This window comes from Mirounga angustirostris, unplaced genomic scaffold (genome assembly GCF_029215605.1).
Source record: "Mirounga angustirostris isolate CCGP_5_RB_7025 unplaced genomic scaffold, mMirAng1.0.hap1 SCAF_11, whole genome shotgun sequence".
In the NCBI taxonomy this organism is placed as follows: domain Eukaryota; kingdom Metazoa; phylum Chordata; class Mammalia; order Carnivora; family Phocidae; genus Mirounga; species Mirounga angustirostris.
Window position 1 is genome coordinate 33,668,064 of NW_026991719.1, and position 18,198 is coordinate 33,686,261.

At 40.6% G+C, this 18,198-nt stretch overlaps 1 protein-coding gene across 1 annotated transcript in view; it reads left to right on the top strand.

Moving 5' to 3' along the window:
- The first annotated feature begins 1,787 nt into the window (after window positions 1–1,787).
- The window catches only part of TSPAN7 (tetraspanin 7), a 125,327-nt gene continuing 108,916 nt past the window's right edge, over window positions 1,788–18,198 (top strand). The window contains exon 1 of the mRNA XM_045876309.3: window positions 1,788–1,933. Within this exon, the coding sequence (XP_045732265.1) occupies window positions 1,853–1,933 (81 nt within the window). The 5' untranslated portion in view covers window positions 1,788–1,852. The remainder of the gene's footprint in view (window positions 1,934–18,198) is intronic.

An 18,198-nucleotide genomic window follows, 5' to 3' on the forward strand; every position in this document is an offset into this window, starting at 1 on the left:
TCATAAAAGCCGCCCTTCTAAAGTGTACAATTCAGTGGTTTTTAGTAGGTTCACAAAACTGTGCAACCATTACCACTATTGAATTCCAGAATATTTTTGTCACTCCAAAAAGAAACCCCCTACTCATTAACAGTCACTCCTTATCCCTGCCCCCCCCAACCTCTATTTCTGTCTCTGTGGCTCTGTCTATTCTGGACGTTGCCTATAAATGGATCATTCAACACCGGTCTTTTGTGTCTCGCCTACTTCATTCACTCAGCAGATTTTCAAGGTTCATACATGCAGCATGTATAAGTACTTCATTCCTTTTTGTGGCCAAATAATTTTCCATTGTATGGATTTACTACATTATGTTTATCCATGCATAACTGATGAACATTAAAGTTGTTCCTGCTTTTGGGCTACGATATAAAATGCCATGAACATTCCTGTACAAGCTTTTGTGTGAACATGTTTTCATATCTCTTGGGTATATATCTAGGAGAATTGCTGGGTCATATGGTATGTTTATGTTTAGCTTCTTAAGGAACTTCCGAATTGTTTCTGAACATTATTTTTTGACCTTGATACAGCTTTTTTTTTGTAGTTTTTAATTTTATTATGTTATGTTAGTCACCATACAATACATCATTAGTTTTTGATGTGGTGATCCACGATCCATTGTTTTCGTATAACACCCAGTGCTCCACGCAGTACATGCCCGCCTTAATACCCATCACCGGGCTAACCAATCCCCCCTCCCCTCTAAAACCCTGTTTGTTTCTCAGAGTCCACAGTCTCTCATGGTTCATCTCTCCCTCCAATTCCCCCCGCCCATTTTTCCCTTCCTTCTCCTAATTTCCTCCATGCTATTCCTTATGTTCCACAAATAAGTGAAACCATATGATAATTGACTTTCTCTGCTTGACTTATTTCACTTAGCATAATCTCCCCCAGTCCCATCCATGCTGATGTAAAAGTTGGGTATTCATCTTTTCTGATGGCTGAGTAATATTCCATTGTATATATGGACCACATCTTCTTTATCCATTCATCGATACAGCTCTTTCCTGGGTGTGAGGTGGTTTGAACTTGTTAGGTTGGGAAAAATGGTTCTTAGGCACTTGAAACATTTTTTTCTGTTATCTGCTAAACATTTTATGTGCAGAAAGAATGGTACCCTCATATAGAAACTTGTCGTTCGGCATCATTTGCAAAATTCACATGAGGACCTCTAAAAAATGGCCTTCCTGTCGTGGCCAGGGTTTGGGGTGTGTGAGCTCCCAGGTTCCTGACCATCCTTCCAGCTGTATCTCTGGCCACCTGTCACAGTCTGTTCCTGGCACAGACAAGGCCGGCTTGTTCCAAGGACACGACTGTGGGGCCACTTCCATCTGAAAAGGCCTGGTGGGGCGCCTAAATGGAGAAACGTGACTGCTTTTCGGGGATACCAATAAAGCTCGTGTCTCCAGGTGCAGATATCCCTGCAAATGTAAAGCCCTACTGTGCATCGAGCAGAAACTTACGTGCCCACGTCGGCCTGGAAGAGGTTGCGCTGACCTCCGACCCTGCCCCCAAGCTCCTCCATTCCCTCCCCGCGGTCCTGCCCGGCTCTTGGCCTGGGGGTCTGAGCCTGCGCGGGCTTGCCTGCGCGGGCCGCCTTCTCAGCATGCGCAGTCGCTGCCCGCCCGATCCTTAAATCGGCGCCCCGCAGAGTGCGCGCTCACGCACGCGCACGCGCACGGCCTCGTCTGCGCGCGCACGGGGCCTCTCGCGGCACGCGCCCCCGCCCCGCCCCGCCCCGCCTCCTTCCCCCTCCCGCGCGCCCGCCCGCAGCCCGCCGCCGCCGCCGCCGCCGCCGGAGCTCTGTAGTATGGCATCGAGGAGAATGGAGACCAAACCTGTGATAACCTGTCTCAAAACCCTCCTCATCATCTACTCCTTCGTCTTCTGGGTGAGTGGCCACGCCGGGCGGGTGGCCGGGCCTCCGGCCGTCAATCCGTAGTGATGCTCGGAGAAAGGAAGAGGGGGGACAAAAACCCAAACCAAAAATCTCATCTCGGTCCCCTCCTTAAGGAGATAGGCTCAGGGGGCTGGGCTGGGGCTGCAGGATGGCGGGGTGCAAGCTTGGGGCTGCTCGGACCCTGGACCCCGCCCCGGTGCAGGCTGCAAGGGGCTGCGTGGTGGCGGTGACCGCAGGTTGTCGACCTTTCCCAAATTTGTTTTAATGCACTGATTTATTTTGTTAAGCTCGCGGGATAGGGTCAGGCTCTAGGGAAAGTTGCGGGTTTATTCTTCGGTTTCCCTCTCTGGACACCCCTCCCCGACCTCCCTTACCAGCCTGTTCGCGGTGCCTCTAGGAGCTAACCTGGCTGGGAGAGGGCGCGGGCGCGGGCGCATCGGCTCTGATCCCAGATTCCCGGTTATTCCCAACCCCGCGGGGCTGCGAGAGGGAGGTACCAGGAGCCCTGTGCCTGCCTGGCTGGGGAAGGGCGACCAGAGCCCCCCAAGCGCACTGATGGGGAGAGGGAGCTGCCGCCGCGCGGAGACGCACTGAGGGGAGAGGGTCTTACATAAACTAGGCTCCTTTGAGCTTCCCCGGGAACCCAAGAGGTGCGTCTTACGACCCTTTTCCCACTCCCCTCCACCCCTCCGCTCTTCATCTGGTCTGTTATTGCGCGAACCCAATCCGTAGAGTCCTGGGGGTAGACCCCCGCCACTTGGTGACAGCAATAGCGCCCCAACTCTACTCCCCATCTAACCAGTGCTGCTCCCAGTCCTTGAAGCTCAATGCAGAAGGGTGACGTCAACCCCTCAGCTGAGGCCTCGGGGGGCTGCGTGGTGCACCTCGCGCAGGGATGCGCCCTTCTGCGCGCGGGGGTAGCTGGAGGGGGGGGGCAAGGCTTGTGCCTTACCTCATCCTGTTTGGCAATTCGTGGAATCGGTGCAGGGCTGACACTGCAGTGATTCACTTGGAGGGGTGGGTGGTACCTAAAGACCGTTCCCTGTTGTTTCTCTTTCCATGTAGAAACCCCCTCCCCAAGTTCCCCATTTCCACACCAAGCCACAGCCACCCTGCAGGAGAATGAATGTCTGTTACCACCCCCCCCCCCAATAATTTGGGTCATTTCACCTTTCAAGGCTGTCATTTTGAAACCTGAGGCTCTGTAGAAAAAGCTCATCCCGCCTTTGGTTGTTTTTCTCTGTGCCACCCCCCCACCCCAAATAGGCCTAATTTTGGCTTGAAACCGGGCACAATACTGTGTGAGGTACCCAGACTTGGTTTGATGGTGAACTAGGCTGTTTGTAATGACCAGCTGTTTGTAATGACCAAGGCAGGAGCTGAGATTTATTAAGGATGAAAAAAAAAATCTCTAATGAATGTCCCCCCCCTCCCCCGTGGCATTTCCTTGTCACTGGCATTGGTGATTCTTCAGGTCGGGGAACTGTGGACTCTGGGGACCAGACATTCCTCTGCAGTGAGATAGTATTAGATTAACTGGTAAATCACACAAAGCAGACACAGAAACGGACTTTATTTGGATTGAAAACGACACAGGTTGAACATTTTTGCCGAAACTTTCCAGTAGCCATTCCTGGGAACTGGTTTAGTTTTTTATTTCCTTAAATCTCTGTTTGGCACTTTAGTATTTGCTTGACTTCCTATTTGTTACTGGAGTAAATCATATGGGTGATTATTTTTAGCTTCCTGTAAAATAAGATTTACAGTATATATGGAGAGGTGTTCTTCCATCATCACTGCAGGCTGGTGAAGAAGGGAGTCTTCTAGAAGGAGGCTTTTCATCTGATCTCTTTAACTCTTCTTGCTTACCTCCCACCCCCACCCCGTGCATATAATTACTTAATGCCCCTAATACATTTTAGACAAGCACTGCATTTTATGTCCTCTGAAGTTCTTGATGCCTGCGTTCTAAGTTTTCTTATAATCATAAATAAGATGTTTACCTGGAGCATTTTCAGTAGTTTAAATAGCATTCAATAATCATTTCACAACCAGAAGAATGAGATCTCTGCAGATTCGAGGGTATTTTAAATAAGACATTCTCATTAATAAAATGTCCAAATGTCCTGTTTTCCATTGTACTTTAAATGCTGGTTCCTTTCTTTAAAAACAGCTTTGTTGAAATATAATTCAGATACCATATAATTTATCCTTTTAAGAATGTACAATTCAGTGGTTTTTAGTATAGTCACAGATATGTGCAACCATCACCCCAGTCAATTTTAGAACATTTTCACTATCTAAAAAAGAAACTCCATACCATTTAGCTATCATCCCCCTCCCCTCCCCAAGCAGTTACTAATCTACTTTCTGTCTCTGTAGATTTCCCTATTCTGGACATTTCATACAAATCATATAGTATGTGGTCTTTTGTGAATGGTTTCTTTCACTTAATGTAATATTTTAAAGATTCCTCTGTGTTCCTTTTTATTGCCAAATAATACTCCGTTGTATGATTATATCACATTTCATTCATCCGTTTGTCCATTGATGGGCATTGGGGTTGTTTCTACTTTTTGGATATTTTGAATAACGCTGCTATAAATGTTCATGTACAAATGATTGTATGAACAAACATTTTCAATTCTCTTTGCTGGGAATTGCTGGGTCATATAGTAACTCTATGTTTAATTGTTTGAAGACCTGCCATACTGTTTTCTGAAGTGACTGCACCATTTTTTTTATTCTCCCCCCCCAGCAGTGTATGGAAATCAGCAGTTCTGATTTCTCTACCTTGTTGCCAACATTTGTTATTATCTGACTTTGTGATTCTAGCCATCCTCATAGGTATCTCATTGTGGTTTTGAGTTAAATATTCCTGATAACTAATGATGTTGAGCATCTTTTTATGTGCTTCTTGGTCATTTGTATGTCTTTCTTGCAGAAATGTCTATTCATATCCTTTGCCCATTTTTTATTTGGGTTATTATTGAGTTGCATGTGTCCTTTATATGTTGTTGATTCAAGGCTCTTATTGGATGTATCATTTGCAAATATTTTCTCCTATTCTGTGTGTTGCCTTTTCACTTTCTTGATGGTGTCCTTTGAAGTACAAAAGTTCATTTTGATAAAGTCCAGTTTACCTATTTTTCTTTTGTTGCTTGTGTTTTCAGGGTCATATCTAGGAATCTTTTGCCAAATCCAAGATCATGAAGAAAATGCTGTTTATTAGAGTGATTTATCAATTCAGTAAATACAGTTGAGAAATTTATCTTTTTCTAGCACCTAGAACTATGTCTGGCACATAGAAGGTACTCCAATATCTGTCAAAACTTTTGGGGTTAGATTAGGTAATTAACAAAAAAGATGACCTTGGTGTTCTTTTAAGTGGAAGATGGAGGGAAGATTAGACAGAATTGTTTCCTTTGTGTTTGTTGTGAATTGTTTTAATAGGACTACCTCTCTTCCCTTCCTTCAGTTTAGACTTAGGATCAGAAGACATTGGAGCTTAAAATGGTGGTAGACCAGTAGCATCAAGAAGTGGATGTACCTGAGCATTTACTAAAGCAGAAGTCTAATGTTAGGGAAGAGATCTTTGTTTTATCTGGCCTCCTCTTCTGTCTACAATCACTCTCCCCTTCTGAGGTGTTCCTCTAAAGCAGTGGTTCTCAACAGGGCACCTTATTGCCCACCCATCTCCTGACATTTGGCAATGTCTGGAGACCTTTTGGGTCACAGCTGGGGATGGAGTGCTATTGGCATCTAGTGGATAGAGGCCACAGGGGCTGCTAAACATCCTATAAAGCACAGGACAGGCCCTCACAGCAAAGAATTATCTGGCTCAAAATATTAACAGTGCCTGCAACCTCTACACTGTCGGACTTGACAATAAATCCTATGAAGAAAAATAGAGTCTTATGCAAAACTAACTGTGCTCACGGGTGTTTGCAACCACCATACCAGAGCATGCTCAACACAGTCCCATGTGAGAAGAAAAACAATCTCTCTGGTGTACTGTAATTCTTTTTTGAAGATGAAAGGTAGGTAGTTCTTTATATAATAGTGTCTAAGTGGATAAGGTGATTTGTCTTCCAGTAAATGGTATCACCTGAATGCTAGGTAAATGGATCCTTTATTTTCCCTGATTTATGTGTTTCATTTTCAGATTTGTAGAAGAGGAGGAAAAAAAAAAAACACCTAGGAGTAAGTTGTCCTCTGCTTCAAAGATTAGCAAATAGTGCCTGGCACATGATAGGTTTACCCAGAAAGTATTTACTTAACGAATGAATGAATAAATGAAATTTTATTGACTACTCTTGGGCTCATTTATTTATTTCAATTTACCTTAATCGGGAGGCTTTTAAAACCAGTGTTCTTTTCAGTCTACCTGCGGTGATTTAATGTGTTCTTGACATTGATGTATATAAACATGGGATAGAGGACTTTATAAAGAATTGCTTATCCTAATGATAGTTTGGTTACTATATTTTTATGGTCAGCTAGTTTGCCGGACATTTTAGTTATCTAAAATCTAAAATTGGAATTGGAATTTAATTTGCTAAACTTGAATAAAAAAGATATCTGTTTTGTCCTACTACAAAGCAAAATATCTCTTCTTCACAACAAAGATAATTATTTTAACAACAAGCAGGACAACTTTATAAATATGCCACTTATTAGGTAAATTCTGTTTTGATTTATAATTTTTTAATGCATTTTAGACACTCATGTGAGTTCTAAATCCACTGCATCTAAATCCACTAAATAATGTGAGGAGAAATACCCTTTGCTTCATTCCAGCATATATTGGATTTGATTTCTTCTTTGAATATCCAAGGACCTAATTAGCTCTTCAATAGTGCTATCAAATTTTCTTATGACAAAATATGAGTGATTCTTTTTTTCATTTGGTAAGCATCACCAACCTTTCTTGGGGAGGATTTAAAAGAATAATGGTCAAAATGTTTTTCTTTTTTCTTTTGTCATCCAGAAAGTTTAGGTCCTTGGGTTAAATAAAGGAGAAAAATATCTTAAAGAGCATTACCTAACATTTTTCCAAGTGTTTGAATCTTGGCACATACTAAAGTTTATACTTACTATTTTGCATATCAGTGTAATTCAATAAACATTCATTAAATGGCTTTTATATGCCAGGTATCTCAATAGAATGTTTACCCACTTTTGCTAGCTGCTGCTTCATTTTTAAGTGATGCACTTGTTCTACTACTTCTCAACTTTTTGGTATTAGGTGTTATATATTGTCTTCCCACTATGGAAGATGAAGATTTAGCTCTCTCACACTCACATCCTTTCCATATTGGGGTAGACCCCAATATATCATTTATCATTATCATATATTGTTCTGGTTAGAGCACTAGTCAGTGTTTACATTAATATAAGCCTGCTCACTAGGTAAGCCTACTCACAGCTGAGCCATTTAGTGTGTATATTATGATTGCTTGCACAGCTTTTTGTTTTCCCTGTAGTTAAAAATTGCCTTGTTTTATATCCTTTGCTTATATCCTTTTCCATGTTTGCCCCTAATTTACCCCCATACTCTCCCCAAGAGCTGTGTATCTTCACTCAGTATGTTCAACACTTCATGAATCCTATCAGTTCCCATTGGAGACGTTTCTCCTAGAGCATTCTGACCTTCAATTTGCACTAGTCTTCTCTGAGCCTTTGAAAGAGCCAACATCATTTTAATCTCCGTTTACCATCATCTTGGGAAATCCAGTCTCCTTTTATGTTGGATCCTCAGTTTCCTATATGTCCTGTTTTTCTCTTTCTTGGTTTGTTTTTTCATTTTGGTGGAGCAAATCTTCTAGTAACTTTCTGGAAAAGGATGCATGGTAGGTTACTATTTTGAGGTCTTGCAGGTGTGAAAATCTTATTTTGCTCTTGCACTTAATTTGATAGTTTGGCTGAGTATAGAATTCTAGTTTGTAAATCATTTACCCTCAGAATTGTTGCTGTCTCTTCCCCTCCTCCCAGTGTTCTTGCTCTTGTTACTGTTGAGAAATCAAATCTTATTCTAATTCTTAAATTCTGCTTTTCCTTCTCTGAAAGATGTTGAAAACTCGTTCTTGGTGCTCTGAAATTTCACCAGAATATGTCTTGTTATATGTTTCTTTTTATTTCCTTCCTGTAGATCCTTTCAATCTGGTAACTGAGGTCCTTCAGTTTGGGGAAATTTTCTTGAATTGTTTTTTTTTTGATTACTTTCATTTTCCCTATTCTCCCTTTCAATGTTGTACCTCTTAGATTCTCTAATTTTCTTTCCTATTTTTTACCTCTTCATCTTTCATTTAAGATTTTATTTTTAAGTAATCTCTACACCCAACATGGGGCTCGAACTCACAACCCCCAAGATCAAGAGTCGCATGCTCCACCGACTGAGCCAGCCAGGTGCCCCACCTCTTCATCTTTTTGGCTCTACTTTATGGGACATCGCTCCCACTTGATTTTGCCTGCTGTTGCATTTGTCATTTGTTTTATATGTTGATTTCTAGGGGCTCCTTTTTGAGATCTGAATATTCCTTTTCCTAGCATCTTGCTCTTGTTTCAAAAATGTAGTATCTTTTTAAAATCCCTCTGGCAATATTAATGATTTTTTTTAAGTTTGCTTCTTCTGTATAATTTCCTTCAAACTTCTCTGTTTTCTGGCATATTACAGACCTCCAATTTCTTTTTTTTAATATTTTATTTATTTATTTGACAGAGAGACAGTGAGAGAGGGAACACAAGCAGGGTGAGTGGGAGAGGGAGAAGCAGGCTTCCCGCTGAGCAGGAGCCCAATGCGGGGCTCGATCCCAGGACCCTGGGATCATGACCTGAGCCGAAGGCAGACACTTAACAACTGAGCCACCCAGGCGCCCCACAGACCTCCAATTTCTGATAAACTTTTGCTCTTTGTTCTGTACATGTTTAAGAGTAGAGCACTAAGCTGATTGGAAGCTCCTAGTATATGAAGTGGGAGTTTGTTGATTTTAAGTTGGGTGATTTGGCTGGACAATTGAGTTTTGGAACTAAAGTCAATATCTTTAGGTCTTTTCCCTTGGTCTGATCAGATTTCCTACAGAAGCATCTTCTAATCCTCTCTTTGAATGAAAAAGGTTAGGAATTTGGATGTCTTCATGTGCAGTATATAAGCCTTTGTTAGGTTCCTATTTGAAGTATAGAGTCTATGTCCACTGTGCTTTTGTTTCACAGTTCAGAGACCCTTTGTTTCATTCACCTTCCCTAGAAAATAAATCTGAGCCTATGCTGGAATGGGGAAAGACCAGAGACAGAAGATGGAGGGGATCTAATTACTTTTCCAAAAGATTTTTTTTTTTTTTTTACCAGATCCTCCTTATTTTAGCCCCTTTTCATCCCCAGTTCCAGGTGTGCATGAAGCTGCCTTTTGCGGGTGCTTGTGTGCAAATATTTTGTTCTTGGCTTTTCTCATAGCTGCCATAAGATCTGGCTTTTTCTCAGCTTCCAAAATGTCACTGCATTTGTCTCCTCTTCCATTCTCTTTGTTACTGTGGGTTTAAAAAATCCTTTTAGTGTCATTTCAGTGGAGTTTTGGGAGATAGCCAAGGTAAATGGATGTGTTCAATCCATCATCTTTAACTGAAAGTCCTTTATATTTGTATCTCTTCATTGCATGGTACTAATTAAATTCATAGTTGTTTGTGAGTGATTGACTAGAGCATCTAAAATGGCGATAGTTGGGCTGTTCTAGTAGATACTGGTATCTACTTTCCAATTTTTAAAAAGCTTTTGGATGTCAAGGGGAGTGTTCTAGGTTGGAACAGGCTAACTAAGGCACAGCCTGTTTAAGGTCACATGGCCATCAGGGACTAGAGTTGGATAAAGGAGAACGAAGCTCTGAAGGTTGCTGCTGCTTTTTCTGCTCTTCTAATTTCTTCCCACCAGGTGAAGGCCCATGTGCCTTCTGACCTAATTCAGACCTTGCTGTATTAATTTAATGTGGAAGCACCAGAGTTCAAAGTATGATGTTAACCGGGGTATCGCTCTGCCTTGTTTCTGTTACCACAATGATAACCCTTCATGTTTATTATAGGACTTGTACGTTATAATCTGAACAGTCTTTTCTTAATCAACTTTACTTCCCATATGCAATATGTAGTTAAGATATGTGCACTACCTTTTATAGCATTTGGGGAACATTAAGTCTTTTCCACTTAGTAGTTGCTTAGAAACTAGCTGAATTTTTGTCCAATTAGAATGAAATACTTTCCTCAATTTTAATTATAGCCAGAGTTCTTGATTTGACCCTACCACGAGCTACATTACTTATGATTCATTGACTGTTCAGCATTATATACTGTTTTAAGTAAGCACCTCAGATGGTGCTGAGATTTGAAAGTCATCTCTGACTGTGTTTCTTTGTTTAAATGTATTAAACCCTTGACATGGATGACTAATGCACTGCTAAACCAATGTGAAGCACACTTTAAAATATATTCATATGTCTTTTCCTCCTTTGTTCCCATTACAGCAGCTTCTGATTTGGATTCTCTCCTCATGGCAAGCAGATCGTTGGATTACTGCTCTTAAATTTCTTTTTTGGGGGGGGGCACTTGGAAGACGTAGTCAGTTAAGTGTTTGACTCTTGGTTTTGGCTCAGGTCGTGATCTTGGGTTTGAGATTGAACCCCAAACTGGGCTCCTTGCTCAGCATGGAGTCTGCTTAAGATGCTCCCCCCTACCTCTAAAATAAATAAGTCTAAAAATTTTTTTCTTTTTTTGGCTGTTATCCCCCTTGCTGCAACAGAAAGCTTTTCATTATTGGCTCAACATTTTTGGCCTCTTTTATATAGAACCCCAATATTCATCAAGAAAAGGATATAGGGGGAAAAGATAGGAGAGGGTTTTTCTTTGGTTTCCCTTTTCGTTATTTGATCAGTTGAACATGAAAGCATGTTAAATAGTTTGGTGGTAGATTAAGGATCACAGTTCTATTGTGGAAGATTTGCTTTCTGTAAGACATAGTGGGTGTTTTCATCATCTGTTTTAGGAGAAATTGCAGGTGCCTTTTACTAGAAGATGGAGTGGGTCAAGTACAGATACTAATTGAGCAATCTAGATCAGTGATTCTCAACCCTGTGTGCCCATCAGAATTGCCTAAGGAGACCTAAAATGTATGCTTAGGTTTCACCCTAAGAGATTCTGAATCAGTTGGTCTGGAGTTGGGTACCAGGATTTCTATCTTTTAAATTATCTCCCAGGTGATTGAGCTATTCAAGTAGGATTGAGAAACATTGATTCCAAGAGAACTCAATATATAATAGCAGGCCTGGTTCACCTTGAGTCTCCTGTATCTGGAGATTGCTAGGGCATATCTAGCTGTTGAGTATCTAGTGTTGGCTTATTGATTTGTTCTGCTTTGCTCCAAAGTCTGAAGCTAGGTTTCCAGTGTCTCTTAGTAAATTGAAGTGTCCTTGTCACCCTTGGGAGACCTTGCTAGTCATTTCTAACTATAGGCGTGCTCGTCAGAATCACTAAGGGACTTTTAAAAGATGTATGGTCCTATTTCCTGAAGTTGTGATTTTAATTGATCTGGAGAGCAGCCTGGGTATGTATTTTTTTAAAACCATTCACAAGGTGATTCTGATTCCTGGGGTGTGATTCTGTGGTCTGTGATGCAGTTTGTTATAAATAAATTTTTACCATATGTATGCTTTCCTGTCATGTGATCTGTGGTACCATAAGGCTAGTTTGAGAAGATTCCACAAGCAAGATGTAGCCCATCTAGTATTTTTCTTACCCACTGAACTGGTCTCTGGCAAGGGTCTCCAACTGAACTCTTGGAGTTTGGAGTAGTTTCTTTTCTTCAGGGTGAATCGATTTCTGTTCACAGTTGCACTTAGAAGAAGTTAAGAAGAGTCATGATTTGCCCTCGGTCCAAAGATTTGACTATTATCCAATATATAAAACAAAAAGCAAAATAGGAGAGAGCAGTTTATGAGTAAAGCAGATTTCTAATCTTTTTGGGAAGTGTGGTCATGTTTGGGGGTGGCTTTGGTTACAGAGGCATGAGTGGTTGACCTTGGCCTTAGAACCATTTGGGTGAGACTGTTGTCAGATTGACTCTGAAAAGTGTGTTCACTGCAGTGTGTCTGCTACTGCTTGGTTGACCTTGAATTGTGTGAGACTGTCATTGTAATTGGCTTTCAGAAGTATGTTCCCTGAAGCAAGTTGAGTTGTCATTGATAATTAGACTGAGGTGAATTGCCATTGATTAAATAGGTTTAAAAGTGGGTGCTGGTGGTTACTAGTTACCATGCCTATTGAATAATCAATTTTCCTTTCCCCAGAAGTATACTTTTATTCTTGCCTCAGACTACCAATTCTTGCTCCTCCGTGAAATGAAGTTGCTTCTGCACTTTAGTTCCCGTTCTCCAAATATCATCATGGTGATATACAGAATTCCTGGGTCAGTTAATTGTTCTAGTCATTCCACAAAGATTATTTGAGAATTTCTGATTTCCAGGGATTGTTCCAGGACTTCCCAAAGGTAGACCCCGTTGCATTGAAAAGGAACCTAAAGCTCGATATGAGTCTGGGGGGTAAATGTTCCTTGCACATCCTCATCAATACTTCTGTTCATTTTCTATTTCTGATGAAACTTTTGAGGATTTCTTGCTTCACTCAATTTCTGTTTCATATTCTAAACTGTATCATTCACTTGGTATTCTTTTAACTATTGCCCTCTCTTGTAGGGAATTCGAAATCAGTCCTATGTGAAGTCTTGATTTGCACATTTGCTGTGTGATCTTAGGCAAGTCACATAAGTGTCTCTGAGCCTCAGTTCCCCCTTCAGAATTGAGATCCATGCTTACCCACCTTAGTCAGGTGTTTGAAAGTTAAATGACATTCAAGTGGTTTTTTTTTAAAATTTTTTTAAAGATTTTATTTATTTATTTGACAGACTGAGAGAGAGAGAGAGAGCACACAAGCAGGGGGAGCAGCAGTGGGAGAGGGAGAAGCAGGCTCTCTGCTGAGCAGGGAGCCCGATGTGGGGCTCGATCCAGGACCCCGAGATCATAATCTGAGCCAAACGCTAAACTGACTGAACCACCCAGGTGCCCCATTCAAGTGCTTTGTAAAGTGTGACACACACATGTTGTGGCAACATTATTCCTCATGGTGTAGAGTGTTGCTTTTTTTCTTAGTATCTTGCACGTGGGAGGTACTATGTCTATTTGTTAAATGAGTAAATTGATCATAACACTCCCTATCCTGAAAATCAAGGATGATTAACTTTTTGGATTCCAGAGCTGGGATTGCAAAAAGGGCTTGAATAGGAACCAAAGATATAATGAGTTTAAGTCACTGAGTTTAGCTCTGTCATTGAAATAAGACTATTCTTGTGTAGGATAAATAAATATAAATCTGTCACTTAAAATTAAATGAAGTATTGATGACTTGCCTTATTATTTTTCAATGAACTTTTAATTTTAGAACAGCTCTAGATTTACAGAAAAATTGTGGAGATAGTACATAGTTTCCATATACCATGTAACCAGTTTTTGCCACTATTAACATCTTATATTAGTATTGTACATTTGTTACAGTTAGTGAACCAGGATTGATAAATTATTAACTAAAGTCCACACTTCATTTAGATTTTTCTGAGTTTTTACCTAATATCCAATTTAGACTACTATATTACATTTAGTAGTATTACATTTAGACTTCTTTTGGCTATGACAGTTTCTCAGACTTTCCTTGTTTTTGATGAGTGACAATTTTTGGAGAGTAAGGGTCATATACTTTGTACAGTGGCCCTCTGTTGGGATTTGTCTGATGTTTTTCTCATGGTTACTAGGGTTATGTGTTTTGGGAAAGAAGACCACAGAGGTTAAGTGCCATTTTCATGACATCATATGAAGGGTGCATACTGTCAAGATGACTTACTGCTGTTGATATTGACCTTGATTACCTGGCTGAGATAGTAAAGTTACTACTCTCTTTCCATCTTCCCATACTGTATTCTTTGGAAGAAAGTCACTATGCCTAGCTCACACTTAAGGAGTGGGGAGTTATGCACCACTTCCTTGAGGGTAGAGTATCTACCATTATTCTTTTATTAACAGAGCTGATTTCCACTCAAGAAATGTTAAAACCAACAGTAGATATTTGTTTTAAAAATAATATTAAAAATATTTGAGTCAGTTGGGAACTAGACAAGGATTCTTTCTTACCATGATTATTTATGATTTTGGTTTATGTAGCCAATGGAATAAAACAAACAAACAAAAAACCTTTATGTTGGATCTTTTCATGGATATAATTGTTGTATACTAAGAAACCCAATAGATTCTAGTTAAAAAAAAATAACTACAAAGAGAATTTAGTAAAGTGACCAATTGGATACAAGATAAAAATACAAAAACTACTTGCTTTTCATTATTTTAGCATAAGTCTTAGAAAAGGAGAGAGGAAAAATTCCAGTCTCAGTAACAACAGGTATTGTAACGACTTAGAATAAAGCTAACAAGAAAGGTAAGGCTCTTATATGAAGAAAACTAAAGTTTTATTGAAGGTCATAAAATAAGATCTAAACAGGTTAAAGGACATTGTGTACTTGAGTGGGGAGATTTGATATCATAAAAATACCAGTTTTCTAAAAATGTGTTTAGTGTCATTCCAAATAGAATCCCAATAGGACTTTTTTGAAGGGTAGGGGTAACACTTGATAAAATAATAATGTTTATATAGAAGAACAAGTGCCTGAAAAATCAAGAGAAATTGGGGTGAAAACGGAAGTATGTGCCTTACCAGTTACCAGAATATACTCTTGTGGCAGACAGACTATAAGATGGCTGCCATGACCCCCTACTTCCTGGTATTCATGCCCTTGTGTAACCTCCACTTGGGTCTGAGCAGGACCTATGACTTGCTTCTAATTGAATACAACAAAGATGTTCAGATGCCTGTGAATACATGTTCATGATTACATTAGATAAGACTGTAATGTCTATCTTCCTGAGAGACTCTTTCCCTGGTTGGCTTTGAGGAAGTAAGACTCCATATTGTGATCTGCCCTATGGAGAGGGCCACATGGCAAGGAACTGAGGGCAGCTCTGACTGACTGCCAGCAAGAAACTGAGGCCCCCAGTTTGGCAGCCTGCGAGCAACAGAATGATGCCGACAATCAAATGATCTTGGAGGCAGATCCTTCCTCATGTAGGCCTCGGATGAAACTGTAGCCACCTGACCCCTTGGTGGAAGCTTTGTGAGACTCTGAAACAGAAGACCCAGTTAAGCTGTGCCCAGATTCCTGACACTGCAGAAACTGTGAGGTAATAATTGTATGCTGTTTTATGCCTCTACATTTGTGATAATACATAACTAATAAAGCTATGAAGTCACTAATTGAGTCAATCCCATATTGACTTAAAAACAGACAAATAGGTCAGTGGAACAATAGAGAATCCAAAAATAAATTCTAGTGTATATGGTTTACTATATGAAAAAGAACATACATTTTAGTGAGAGAAAGTTAGGTTTAAATGATGCTACTGGATATACAGAAGAAAGTAAAGTTGGAAGAAAGGAAAGTAAAGTTACATAAATAATATTAAAACTTCTATTTGGTTTAAATGCATAAATATAAAACCAAAACCAAATCCTGTAAGAAAATATAGAGATTATATGCACGACATAAGTCAGAGAGACTGCCTTAGCCCAGCGAAGCCTCAGAAGCATTTAAAAAAATGATTATCTTTGCTTATAAAATTTTTTAAATTACATGGCAGAAGGTACAATAAAGTCAACTAAATGGTCGTGGTGACATAAGGAGCTAGTGCCAGGCCGTTAACTAATATACTGTTTTCTTCATTAAGAAAGTCCTGTTTCTTTTTCATTATTTACATTCTGATGCAAGCTTCTTCTCCTCTTGGACTGATAACAGTTTGCTGATCAGCGCCGGCGCACTGACCACACTTTGGGAATCACTGCTCTAGGAAAGGGGTCAGCAGACCATTTCTATAAAGGAACAGATAATAAATATTTTCGGCTTTGTGGGCCTTATGGTCCCAGTTGCAACTACTCAGCTTTGCCATTGTCATGTGAAATCAGCATAGACAAATGTAAATAAAGAAGCAAAGCTATCTTCAAATGAAACTTTATTTACAAAAAGAGGTGGGCAGCCCAATTTGACCCATGGGCTATGGTTTTCTGACTCCTGCTCTAGGGGATACCAATATAAGGAAGGAATAATCCTTAGCCTCAAGTATTAAAGTTTCACGTTTAAATGGCCATAGAGGAGTGGGAGTGAAGCAAGCCTCCCAATTTGGGGCTTGAAAGAGTTAGCCATGCACTATCCAATAAAACAGCCACTTGCGCACTTCAGATGTGGGTAGTCTAAATGGAGATGTGTTCCAAGTATAAAATACATAGATGTTGAAGATTTAATATGAAAAAATATTTCCATTTTTATATTACATGTTGAAATATTCGTATTTTGGACATATTAAGTTAAATAAAACATTATTAAAATTAATTTCACCTATTTCTTTTTAGTTTCAGTGTGGCTACTAGAGAATTTAAGGTTAAGTATGCAGTTCACCAATAGATCTCTATTGGACAGCACTGGACTAAAAGTACTAGAAGTTTAAATTAAGTGCTGTGGGGCCAAGGGAGAGAGCTCATCTAGCTGGGGAATTTTGGAAAGTCAAAAGGACAGAATCTGCCTTGGAGAATGATGGGATTTTGACAAGTAGTGCCCTGGGAGGATCACTGAAGGCTCTCAGATGGAGAAAGTGACATAAGTAGAGGTTTGTAGAAAGCAGAATGGTTTCTGTGTTTGGGGCAGGTGTGAGTTTAGCTATAATAAGGGACCAAATGTGGTGCATCTAGGTAAGTAGGCATAGGCCTTATGGTGGGTTGACTGCATGGGTTAGAACTTTGGACCTATTTTTGCTGGGGGTGGGGTGGAAAGACTAGACCTTACTTTCAAGCAGGGAGTAGTGGGTTTGGAAACTGTTTACAGGTCTAATCTAGAAACAGTAAGTTGGTTGGGTTGGAATAAGGAAGGCAAAAAGTGGTGAAACCTGGGTAACCAGGAAAGCATAAAAGTCTTCTCTAGGGTGACAATGAGAATGAAGAATAGAGGATAGTGGACAGCCACTTTATGATGTGGCAAGGATAATCATGAATGAGGGAGAACCCCAGTGTTATGTGCTTGAAGAACCTGGATGATGGTGATGCCCTCGTGGAAATGCAGACCTTAGAAGTTGGTTTGAGATTAATAGAATGTGCTCCATTTTGCATGTGTTTAGTTGGAGATGCCCATAGATTTAAGAGCTCTCAGAAGCTTGCTCACTTGGGTTCTTTGCTGACAAAGTGGCCCTGTGCACTTCTTTACATTTGGCCATCTCTGTACTTTCTGACCCTTCCCACTGTCCACCATGAACACAGTGCATTGACCGGGAGAAAGGATCTGACCCTTGGCTATTTGCTTGTTGGCTGGTCAGTGGAACTTAAGATGACCAGGCTTGTGAGACCTAGATGGAGGAGTTCTTTTGGAGGCACTTGAACTCAAGATACAAGAGACACGGCTGGTGTAGGGACAGAAGAAGAAAGAAACACAGGGACAAGTAGCAGAGAAAGGAAAAACTTCACTGAGTGGGCCCAGTGAACTCTTGGCCACTAGACTAATGCAGGCTCCTCAGTAGCTCTGTAGCAGCCCCCACTTTTCCCTCTGGCCTGGAAGAATGGCTTTTCATTGGTTGTGGTGAAGTATGGCCAAGCAGGTGTGACTCCTAGCCTCCTTATTCTCTCCTTTCTCCTAACAGTAAAGCTCCTTGGCTAACCAAGAAAGGTGATTAGGTGGATGTTTAAAGTTGTTAAAAAGGCAGGTTCAGAATTGAAAGAGGAGGTCGATGTGGAGTTGCAAAATTGAGGAAAGTCTGTTTGTTCACGTAAGAAGCGTGAGATCACAAACAGGATTCTTTTCAACTGCATGGTAAGCCCAGAGTTCTACATATAGTCGATGCTAAATTGCTTGTTGGTAGTAGATGTAATAGGTGTAGCCAAGGGTTCGGCCAGCACTCAGCATTAAGGGAAGCCAAAGTTTCTAGTAAGTCTCGTTTAAGGGATGAAGGTTCTGCTACAGGGTAGAAGCAAGTTATTGGAGCAAGTTACTTATTAATCTCCTTAACAGCAGTTGTGCTATTTGTGATGTGAAGCTGGCTGTTGTTTATATCCTTCAGAGATGTTTTGAGAAAAAACAAGTAA